The 11,405-nt window shown below is 45.4% G+C and overlaps 1 protein-coding gene across 1 annotated transcript in view; it reads left to right on the forward strand.

Annotated features, from left to right (window-relative positions):
• Positions 1–11,405, forward strand: part of LOC126293561 (protein roadkill) — a gene marked incomplete in the record, with an annotated part of 69,292 nt that overhangs the window by 47,080 nt on the left and 10,807 nt on the right. The window contains 3 exon segments of the mRNA XM_049986839.1: positions 8,432–8,553; positions 8,955–9,106; positions 9,224–9,351. Coding sequence (XP_049842796.1) covers positions 8,432–8,553; positions 8,955–9,106; positions 9,224–9,351 — 402 coding nt within the window.

Below are 11,405 nucleotides of genomic sequence, written 5' to 3' on the forward strand. Positions count from 1 at the left end.
CGACCTCTTTGGCGAATCGCGGTCGCCGCGCGGCCCACTAACGCGACCCGAGCTGGCGCGGCGCGGCGCGGCGCGGGCCAGGTGCCGGCTCTGTTAGGATGGTAGCGCGATATGACTTCTCAGCTGCATCCTGGTCCCACATTGGCGTCACAGGCGCACCGACCTTGAGCTCCAGTTTGGACGGCACCCCCGACGTCTCTAAGGAGCTTAGAAACTCTACAGGGTACGTAGTAGCGCCGGCTCTCATCAGTGTAGGTGCCCCCCCCCCCCCCTTCAAATGGTACTTGGTCAAGGATTTTTTGTTTCCGGGCGATTTAGTCTTGGGGCCCCAGTATTGCTGTTTCACATAACCGCTCCTAGTTTTTCGGAAAAAAAGATATTTTGTGTGTTAATTCAGGGCACAGGCTATTTCAGAGATCTCAAATCCGTCCATCCGCTTCACTTTGAAGGAGAACAAACATACGGACGCACAAACTTTCTCGTTTATGTGCGACTAGTGCCACCTATTCTTCAATACTGTTAGTGTGTTTGGGATTCTCACCGGGCAGGATTAAAGGAAGACGTAGAAGTAATACAGAGTGCGTGCGGCTAGATTTGTTACGGTTAGGTTCGATTAACACGAGAGTAATAGGCAAATGTTCAGGGAGCTCGAATCGGAATATCTGACAAAGAGAGTTTGCGAGAAACTAAAGTTTAGAAAACAGGCATTTTCTGCTGACTGCAGAACGATTCTATTGCCACATGCGTGCTTATCTCGCACGAGGAGGTCGAGACTAGAAAAATTGGGACTCATTGTCTGGCCTCTATCTGCTGACGGACTGAAGATAACTTCTGGCTGTTCGTGACACGCTACTGCATTGTGAAATACCCAAAATATGGAAAGACATAAGACCGTAATTACTTGATCTTCGTGTCTGTTGCGCTTGTTTCTTAATTTGCTGTTAACTTCGGCCTCATCTGTCATCCAGCATTTCAGGTTGTCCTGTTGTTGCTCTCCCCACTTCCCTGCACTCAGTACTGGCGCAGATGTTTTCCTCACTATCATTTGTACCGTTTTACTTTCCTCGCTTAATCTCAGTGCTTCATTAGCCATCACCTGTCTCCATTTCACTTTTAGTATTTTCCTCGACATCGATGTTTCAGAGCTGTCGGAGTATTTTTCTCTCCGACGATTGGCTGTGACGCAGTTCTACACTCCAGATAAAACGTGTAAGGAATCTCGTGCTTACGGGCACGACAAAATTGTTGCCACACGAATCCTCTACACCGCAGCCTCTCGGCCCGACGTCAGTAGACTTGACTTCAGGTACTCGAGATGGAATTTTTCGAACACTTTTCGTGTCGTGTACATCAACTCGACACAGCGAATAAATACTTTTTAACTGAGGCCGCGGTCCTGTATTCTCGCAATGGTCACGCCGTCTTGGAAATACGTGCTACCAGCTTAGTGGTAGTTCAGGTTGCTGTTTACCAGTGAAGGCGCCTCTGTGGTAAGCTCAGTGAGTGCTCGAAGGAAAGCGCTCGCGAGTACAAGAATCGAGAATCTGATGTAGGGGACCACGTTGAAACAGGTACCCGACACCTGGAAACTGTTTTCTATGATATTCTAACGTATTATGTTTGACAGGCGGGCAGCGTCAAGTTTCGTGCGAATACTTCCTATACTCACTTCATTAGGTTTTTCGCATTGTCAACGAGAAGAAACGCTGTGAACTGTAGGTATAACGCTACAGGGGATATTTAGGACACGAAGCTGTGTGGCAGTTGAAAGAAAAATCGCGGTAAAATAGCAGACATTTCGTGGCGCATAGCTCTACCGGTACATTCGCCGCTACTGTGTATCGATCGCATATTATCGCTTCCTTAGAACTGATAAGTGTGCCTGTGTGGCGGTATGCGACGTTGTACTAGCAGAAAATGTTCGGTTTGCTGCACCTCGCCAGTAATTTTGTGCTGACGAGCACTACTGGGGCTTGTACTTACTCCATTTAAGAACTCTGTTTAAAAGCACACGACCGAGGTGCACCACACCCGTTCTCCGCTCCGATAAATTACTTCGTGTCGCCTGCCAACGGAAGTAACACGTGCCGAAAATTCGACAGTTAAAATACGCCACAATTTTGTCTTTCTTACGGAATCTCCTTCGCGACGCAGGCCGTGTCCTGGATGTAACAAATAACCGAAAGAAACAGCACAGGCACCCGAAACCTTGCGCTGTTTCATTAGGGGCATTAATCGCTGGCTCGTTACCAGGCACTCTGTTGCAGAAGTCGTAGACAGTTGTTGCCATTGGGGTTAGGTAACATCATTGTTTTGCTCCTTGTCAGTGTAACCGCACCGGTAATGCCGCCCCGCAGACACCAAAACGAGTGTCGGTTGTCGGGATGGCAGATAAGGCGAGCGCCTCGTATCTCCGCCCGCGCCACGGGTTTCTGGCGGGCTGCGTCCAGTTGTACGAGGGGACTTCAGAACGGGAGAAACTCCACTGCACTATTCCTCAACGTAGTCCAAGTTTCCGTGAACGACGGTCGGGACTTTGTGCCAGCCGCCGGGTTCCCCGACCACAGAGATGCCCTTCCCGGTCACGAGGTCACTCGAGAACCGCCGTGTGAAGGTTCTCGTCGTCGTCGGAGAAGCTTTCCACGCCTGTTGTTTCAATTTGCTGGAAAGTTAGAGACGGGAATACCCTAACTTCTCTATCGGCGTCAAGCACGTCTGTGCACCCTCGGTCAGACTGTGGGATCATTTCACTTGTTCCGTATACTGCCAGAACGTGTGTGGAAGTCAGGTCTTTGCCCAAGGGCTGCTAGGTGCAGCGCATCATCGCTCGCGCTCCGTCCTGCACCTGTTCTGTGCCACGGTCACAACGTGGAATATCTAAACCTTACCTTCTCAATTACGTACGTAGATTTCCGCAGTTATCTGGGCGAGTGGTGGCGTTTGCTGCCGGATTTCGTATACATCGGTTAAGTGCGGTTGAGCCCAAGGTGACTGTAAAACGCTGGTGGTGATTTGAGGATACGTTTAGGACTAAACTCATTAAAATTTCTTCCCTGTCGTGCGTATCCTGCCTCTTATATGTCTGAAGACGTGACCACGTGGCGTTTTTTATTCTTCCTGAGATTTTAATGGCGTATTTCTTGGTTTTAAATGTGCTGATACGTAGTGTAACTGAAACTGTTTTATTTTTAACCGACATCTTCGAACGTGCAGGCGCGTTTCGTGTGAACCTGAATTCCAAGTACAATACAGTGCAGGTTGCTCAGTGGTATTTCCTGGTATTAAAGGCGTGGTTCAGTGGCGCAACGTAACTGTGCTTTTTTCGGGTTCTTGTGCCAACAGTAAACAAGCTGCTATATCTCTCAACCGAACGCGCCACCACAAGAAACAGTAATGCAGACATTGCTCGGCTCTGTTAGGTGGTTTCCGTGCGTACAGCTGGGTGCCACTGGCAACGTACAACAAACTCCGCCGGAAGAGCAGCTGAACGATACATAACGTAAGCTGGAGGTGAGGTGAGTGTTTCCGCTGCCAGCAACAAGAACACAGAGTACAGGCCACACACAACGTACCGTCGACATGTGCAGATATTTTCAGCTCAATACCTACACAAAAAGGTGAGAAATGAAATTTTACGCCGGAGACCACAAATGAGGCGTTTTGCTGGTGGCACACGTAAAGAGAAAGGCTAGGCACAAAGAAAGAAGCTGACACACTGAACGAAGCTGTCCGTGAAGTGGTAATTAAATTTAACGTGTAGTTTGAGCTTGCTGGCGAAAATCGGCTTCGTTCGTAACACACGACAGGCTTAAACGGCCGACCGTTTGCTGGAAGGCATCCTCAGCCGGTCCCGACAGCCCACTAGTGTTTTTCCCGCGTCCCGAGCAGGGAGGGAGACCGCAACCGGGGACCGAGGAACTGCGTACTACTCGTTCGTCCTTACTCCGCCCCCAGCTTCAAAAAATATTTTCTTCTCGCCGTGATGCTTGTCAGGTCACTGAAGTATTGCAGTTTGTCTGTTTTAATAATCCTGCAGCTTTGTTGACCATTTACGATGACGGATCTCGTCAGTGAACGTTCTAAATGTCGTTCACCTAGTGTACTAATCATAGTGCGGACAATAAGACGAAATTCCGTTCAAATTTCATTTTTAAAACTGCAAAATGAAACTCTTAATCACCGTCTGCATTACGTTATATAAAAACGTAAAAATTAACCAGCTGTCGACATAGTAATCGTAAAATTATAAAGATATTCCGAAACTTCCTGGTAAACTTAATTTTGCTGCTCATTAATAAATTTTAAAATGTTAAGTTTATCTTAAATTTCTCCTTCCCTCCTGTCTCTCGTCTCGCACTTCCCTCGCGTCGACGGAAAGCCGATCCCAAATCCGACATTACCGGGAGTCAATTCCTCGGAAGCATTCACGTAAACGTAGTAATTTTACAAATGCGGAGCAGAGGGTTAGTGGTATAAACTACTCTAACGATGTTGCACACCTAGACACTTTCTGGAGGCCGGGAAATGTAGCTGCCTTTTCTGAAACATCGTCGGAATAGTCCTAATTTCTTTATCGTAGCTTCGATCGTGTTTCCTACCTTGACGTCCAGTGTCTCATCGTGTCGCACGCAGTCATCTCAGTTTCCGACAGACGCATTACGCGCCAGTGGAAGACTGAACGGTCGAAGGTGGCAGAAAAGAAACAGCTGTCGCTCAGATCGACCACACGGGCACGGCTTCCAGGTCAGCATATTTTATACTGATGTCAGGGCAGCCATTCCCATCTTACTCGCAGGCACTGATTCCAGTTTGTGCACTGTCAGGCCTCTTCCCTAAAGAGGCGGGAGGCAGGCTTTAATGCGTTATAAGTTGCTCCGCGTGTGGGGTGCAAGCGTCGTCCTCACCCGTGAGTTTGGCGCCGATGACCGTGATGTCGAGCGCTCCTCACTTACAATCAACATCGTCATCGTTCGGCATCGAAATACCTCGTTCGTCACAAAAGATAACGGTTCGGTATTGCTTAATTAAGCTGTCGTCTGTTCATATGCGCCCCCGAGTCGCACGTGACTTCAGACCAATGTATCGTCTTTTTATAATCTTTCGTGTGTTCTCGGATCATCGTGTGCCACTTTTAGAGGACGAGTGTATCTTTTCCAGGCGTTACACCGATCCGGTTGCGCTTCCTGGAAACCCCCAAATAAAGTGAGAACTGGAATGCTCCGAAACACGGGTGGTGAATTTTATTTCCGTGATACTGTGTTACTACACAGTGGTGTGGGACATTTCGCCACCGCCTGTTTGGTGTGAGGCGGCGGCGCTAACAGGAGGGGCCTCGCCGCCAAGGCCCGCGATAAGATTAGCGCAACTGGAGCGCCGCGGCCGCAGGTGCCGTGTGCGAGGCACGCCGATGGCCGTCGTGCGTCCGTCTCGTAACGATAGCTCAGTCCTCTGGTTTACAACGCTGTCTCGTAGTTTCTGTGTCGGTATCTCTACTGGATTTATTTAAAGGACTGGTGTACAAACAGTTGCTAAATGATACGCAGTGGAACAGGTACGGGAATTCGATGAAGAACTTAGTCTGTCTGTCTCGTAAAAAGAGCTGTCGGTACAGTTTCAAACTGCTACCTTTTCAACGGACTTTAAGTAAAAGTGACAACTGTTGCAGCGATATCGGGAATTTCCGAGAAATTGGGTAGACTGTAATACGTGTCGAGTACTGAGAAGAGAAGTTGTTAAAAATCATTTATCGATTTCACTATAGATGAGAAGCTCCCACTGTACGTAACGTCAGAAATTCGGCTTTCGGATCTCCGTCGCGTGACTCGGCGTCGGTTCGGCACTTTTGTCTAAAAGTGTTGCACCGGCAGGAAATCGTAAAGTTATTACCTCCGTCTGTAGTCGTTCCCTCGGCCCGATGTAGACACTGTCGTGACGTACGTCTGACACTTATTTTGCTTTTGTATTTTTACTGTAGGCTGTGCTGACACTGATCTCTAGCACAGCCCGAAACTGAAATTTCAGTTGCGGCACACATTTTGCGCTTACTGGATTTCGACGAATGCACAGTGAAAGGCTGCGGCTACTCACGACCGACGTGTGACTCGCAGTTCCTAAACAAGTTCTGAAGGTGCCTCACTCGAAAAGGCGAAAGGCGTCAGTGAAGCTTCTGCCGTCATTGCGACCTACACTGTTTTCTCGAACTGGGGGTGTTTCGACATTGCTGCACTGTGACCGGAAAGCGGCAGGATTTATATTTCGGTGGGCAATTGGTGTCCATTTTAGGATGTCGTGTAAGAGAAGAAAGTCGAGCTTTAATTTTGGGCTGGCAGTGTTGTCGATGTGGACGCGCACATTTTGCACCAGCTCTCTTTCTAGCACGGCGTTATGTCCATAGGTGGGAACTGAGCTGCCGGACGGCACCTTTGTCGTTCTTAAGTTTCGTCTCTGACGAATGAAAACCTCTGAGCAGGCTTTGTCAGTTCACTTTCCTAAAACATTCAGGTATGTTTATCTTCATGTAAAAATAATGTAATGTTATTCTGAGACAACGTAATTGCTTACGAGCAACATTCTACGTTTTTAAAACTGATAAAAATAAATATGTATAAACATTTCTACCTTCAGGAAATGCCAATTACTCAAAGGAAGAAATGGTATACTAGCTTGTTTGATTAAAAAATAATAAAGCAGTGCTGAAGAAAAGGTTCATGTGATCAAATATTGTTTTTGCGGAATTTGTGTGTGTGTCATACTAAAGCCTTTACATTACTAACAGTTACTGTGCACAATACAGATTTCAGTTACTATTAGTACTACAACTTAATATCAAATAATAGTGAAACTTGCACAGTTTTATAACAGTGTCACAAGATGTTGTGAAACGTCATTCAATAGTAGTTCTTTATTCTAGAATAACCTCGTATTAGAATTCTTCGAGCGTGGTAAGGGTTCAGAATCGTGTCGTATCTTTGTGATACAAGCGATTGAGAGGTGATGAAATTATCAGGCTCACCAACTGACAGGTGTGAAAATTCCTGGACTATCAGTTCAGTAAGCCACAGCTGCAAAATACTAACAAGAATTCTTTGCAGACAAATGGAGAAACTGGTAAAATCGAACCGCTGGGAAGATGACTTTGGATTCTATCGAAATGGTGTAACACGAGAGGCACTACTGACCCTAAGACTTACCTCAGAAGACACAGGAAACACAAATTTACGTTTCTAGCATTTCAAGAATTAGTAAATGGCATTTTGTTCCTTTTATTTTACCCCTGCCACCCTCAGAATTTGAAAGAAGAGTACACAATCGGCACCGTCAAAAGATTTATCTATTTGTACAGAAACCAGGTGGCAGTAGTGTCGAGGGGCACGAAAGGGAAGGTGTGAGACAGGGTTGTAGCCTATACCTGATATTATTCAATCTGTATATTCGGCACGCAGTGAAGAAAGCAAAAGAAAAATTGATCAGGAATTAAAAAGTCCGGGGAAAAGCAATAACAACTTGCCAAAAACTTGTCAACAACATTAATTGGGTCAGAGACAGCAAAGGACCTGAAAGAGCAGGTGGATGGAATGGACAGTGTCTTAAAAGGAGATAAAGCGGCTTGCACACGGGAGTAGCAGGGGCAGCTGCATCGAACCAGTCTCTGGAACTGACGGCCACCGACTACGTGAAACAAGGGTGGGGGGTGACGCCAGTTGGTGGTCAGCAGCTCGCCATTAGACACACAATATTGGGAGGTGACTGACCACCTTGTTAAGAATGTGGACCATTTGACATACTGAGGGAACTGATTGCACAGGAACCAGTGCCGCCCCCCTCGCCGAGCGCACGGGCCTGTCGCTCTGGCGGCGTGGTGGTGGAATACCAGTTCTAATTAAGAAATGAACTGTAAGAATTAGTTGCTGCTTCAGAAGCAAAACAGATTGCAATCGTAAAAAACCCCGCAGTGTGCTGTCGTAGGCACTTAGTCTTCCACGAAATAACTTCGGGTCTTTTCATTATCTGCACGGGATTAATGGTATGCTACTTTACAGTCAGTGATTGTTTCTTTGTAATGACTTAAATGTATCGGGTACGCAGGTCACCTGTCAGGAAGACAGAAGTTATTAGATTTATAAGAGAGACAGCATAAACAATGCTGTGACCTGTACTCTAGTGCTGTCGGAGTTTTCGGGAACCCCACGAAGTTTCATTAAAAGAAGATAACAAAGTGATTCGGGAATGTGCTGTTAGATTTGTTGCCGGTCAGTTTCTCACTGAGAGCGAGTCGCATAAATGCTATGAACTCGGACGGGAACTGTCGAAGGCAAAATGCTATAGGGCAACAATTTTTCTCCCACTCACTCTAAAGAGCCTTTCACAGATGTTTTTAGATTTAGGTAAATTTCTTTAAAAGGTGTTTAATTATTGTCTCTTTTCTTTGCAGGTCAAAGTTGTCAAATTTAGCTACATGTGGACAATAAACAATTTCAGTTTTTGTCGCGAAGAGATGGGCGAAGTTCTAAAATCGTCAACATTTTCGGCAGGCGCCAATGACAAATTGAAATGGTAAGTTATTGTGGCATTTGCAGCTATCGCTTTTGTATTCATTAAGAGGACAGAAATACTGAATGTGGCCAATTTAACTCATTGTTAATAAACTTATCTAGTAAATGCGTTCACCGAATGATATTTTACACTCGCACTCCAATACTCGATTTACTTGTAATACTGCATTTGAGTTGGGCCAAAGGCAACCTGCTAAATATCACTACACTGGCCTCATCTCCTTTTCAGTCCGTTTAACGCCTATTCCTCCTCCTCCTCCGCAGTCTGCGTACCACCTACTAGAATAAAATTTTTAGTGTACAGTTTTCAAATTTGTATTTTTCAGTGAAAAGAGCTCCACGTATTAGATTTTAAATTACAAAGATTTACATGTAAGTCAGATACACTGAAAATTTTTGCAGGTGTTTACGAGTCAATCCAAAAGGTTTGGATGAAGAAAGCAAGGACTACCTCTCCTTATACTTGCTTCTAGTCTCCTGCAACAAGTCAGAAGTTCGGGCAAAGTTTAAATTCTCCATTCTTAACGCCAAACGAGAAGAGACCAAAGCGATGGGTAAGTTTCACTTCTCCTGCTCCTCTGTCGTACGTTACTTACCGGTGTTACATCTGTTTTCTCTGTACGGTGTGAGTTGTGTCGTATTCTACACTGCCTCTTAACTTCTCTTTGCAGAGAGCCAGCGAGCCTACAGATTCGTCCAAGGCAAGGACTGGGGCTTCAAGAAGTTCATCCGCAGGGATTTCCTCCTCGACGAAGCAAACGGTCTTCTCCCGGATGATAAACTCACCATTTTTTGTGAGGTAAATTGTTACTCAATTTCCTAGCTACCTCCGATAAATCCCACTCGGTGCCCTGACGTACGGGAAACTTGTCGGATTTGTCCCTTTTGTATTTATGCTTCCTAGTTTGCAATGATTATGTCGTTCATTGTGATTTGTTTGTTCCTAGTGCTGTGTCTCTGAAATTGTCCTAGTTTCAAACGGTAAAAAGAAAGCTACAAAATACAAAAATGGCAAAATATATTGTGGTGATTATGAAGTAATAATTCTGTGTGCGTGTGAGTGCCTCCCGAGGGAAGTGGGAAGGTTGGGAGGCTGTCTACAAATGTTCTCTGGTTGTTGCTTGTATACTCCAGAGATTTGTTAATTTACAATGAAAGTAGATGAACAATCTTATACAGAATCCAGTAGTTACTGACAGCATCTTGCTGACTGCGCCTCCAATTCTGCTCGAGTATTCTAGCAAAAGTGTTACTAATCGACCTTAGTCCGAAATAAAATTTCTGCGGCAACTAAAAACTCTTGTTCCGCAGCAAGCAAAAAAGGTTGATGAAAACAACTTGATTTTTCTATCATTTTTCTAAAAGTGGGTATTGACGAGCAAATCTCCCCGTTGCGCCCTTCCTCCCTCCCTACTCCCACCCTTGCCCCCTCCTGTTTAGTGGTAAGATGGCCCAGTAGATAGCCAGTCGAAAACGGAATACACACAAAGCTTGGAAACGGGAACTGTGAAAAAACAGACAAAATAGAAACAGTGATCGGGCCAAGCACCGAGAGAAATGAAAGAACCACTGCGTTGTGATCGTGTAGTCGCGGAGTTGATCCTTATTTAGATCTCCCTCGTGTCCGATCTGTTTTTTTTCCTCCCGTCCGGTCACCGATGCCTGTTCCGCTTCTGTGGTCTCGGCAATTGTCATACTACACACTGCTTACATCCGGTATGAACATATTACCGTCGCAAATAAATACGACGAAAGATGACAGCGAGAGAGATATCGTAGAGACTTCTCGCAGAAATGAAAACGAGTAAATAGGTGTGAACTGCGTTACGACTGAGGACACAGTTAAAATCTCCAAATTGGAATGCGAGAGTCATAACACGTGGTACTATCTGTCCTCGCGTGTGTATCTCACTGTTGCGAATGGTGTTACACCACACCGCAGACACAGATCTGAATACAAGGAACAGACACTTGTAAGACTGGATGGACAGCTTATATCATTGTGAGGAAAAAATACGGAGGAGGAGGAGGGTGGGGGTGTTGAACATGCAGTCAGATACTGTGACGACATAGCCATGACATCGCGGCTTTCCTACGCTCGATGTTGCACGTCTTCAGTTTCGACCATTCACTGTCTTTGTTTTGCTCCTTTTTTCACAGTTCAGTATGGCTTCTTCTTCTTCTTCTTCTTCCTGTGCTTGATCTGTGTTCAGTTTTTGAAAGGCTATGAACTGAGCCATCTTATCTCTCAATATTGAGGGGGTTGTGATGCAGAGTTTCCCTCTGCTACAAATTAACACGCGATCTAGTGTTTTCCCTCTGCTACAAATTTGCAATGAATGTGAGCCTACTGAGAAGGCATATTAATGTATCTGGTGGTTTTTTGAGTAGCTTAATACGTCCTGTGTTGTTCTTTCCAGTAAAATTCAATGGCCGAATGTAAGCTTAAGTTTCCCATTCTGCAACCACTGTCTCTTTCAGTTCTATATTTAAGTCCAAAAAAAGTGCAGCTTTTCAACAGAAACAAACATAACTCTCCCTTCATTAGAAACTCTTCTCCTTAGTGCCATTGTTAAGTCACAAAAACATATTTTTCCATCACACTCAAATGTTCCAAATAACTTGGCATTGTTACATAAAATAATTCCAGTTAATTTTAAAGTCTTTACAAAAATCTGTTGATAAATTTCATTCACCAGTCGATCTGCAGCTTTGTACACAATGTAAATTCTGTCTCTCTCTGTCTCTCTCTGTCTCTCTCTGTCTCTCTCTGTCTCTCTCTGTCTCTCTCTGTCTCTCTCTGTCTCTCTCTGTCTCTCTCTGTCTCTCTCTGTCTATCTGTCTCGCGTGTGT

This window comes from Schistocerca gregaria, chromosome 10, assembly GCF_023897955.1.
Source record: "Schistocerca gregaria isolate iqSchGreg1 chromosome 10, iqSchGreg1.2, whole genome shotgun sequence".
NCBI classification, from domain to species: domain Eukaryota; kingdom Metazoa; phylum Arthropoda; class Insecta; order Orthoptera; family Acrididae; genus Schistocerca; species Schistocerca gregaria.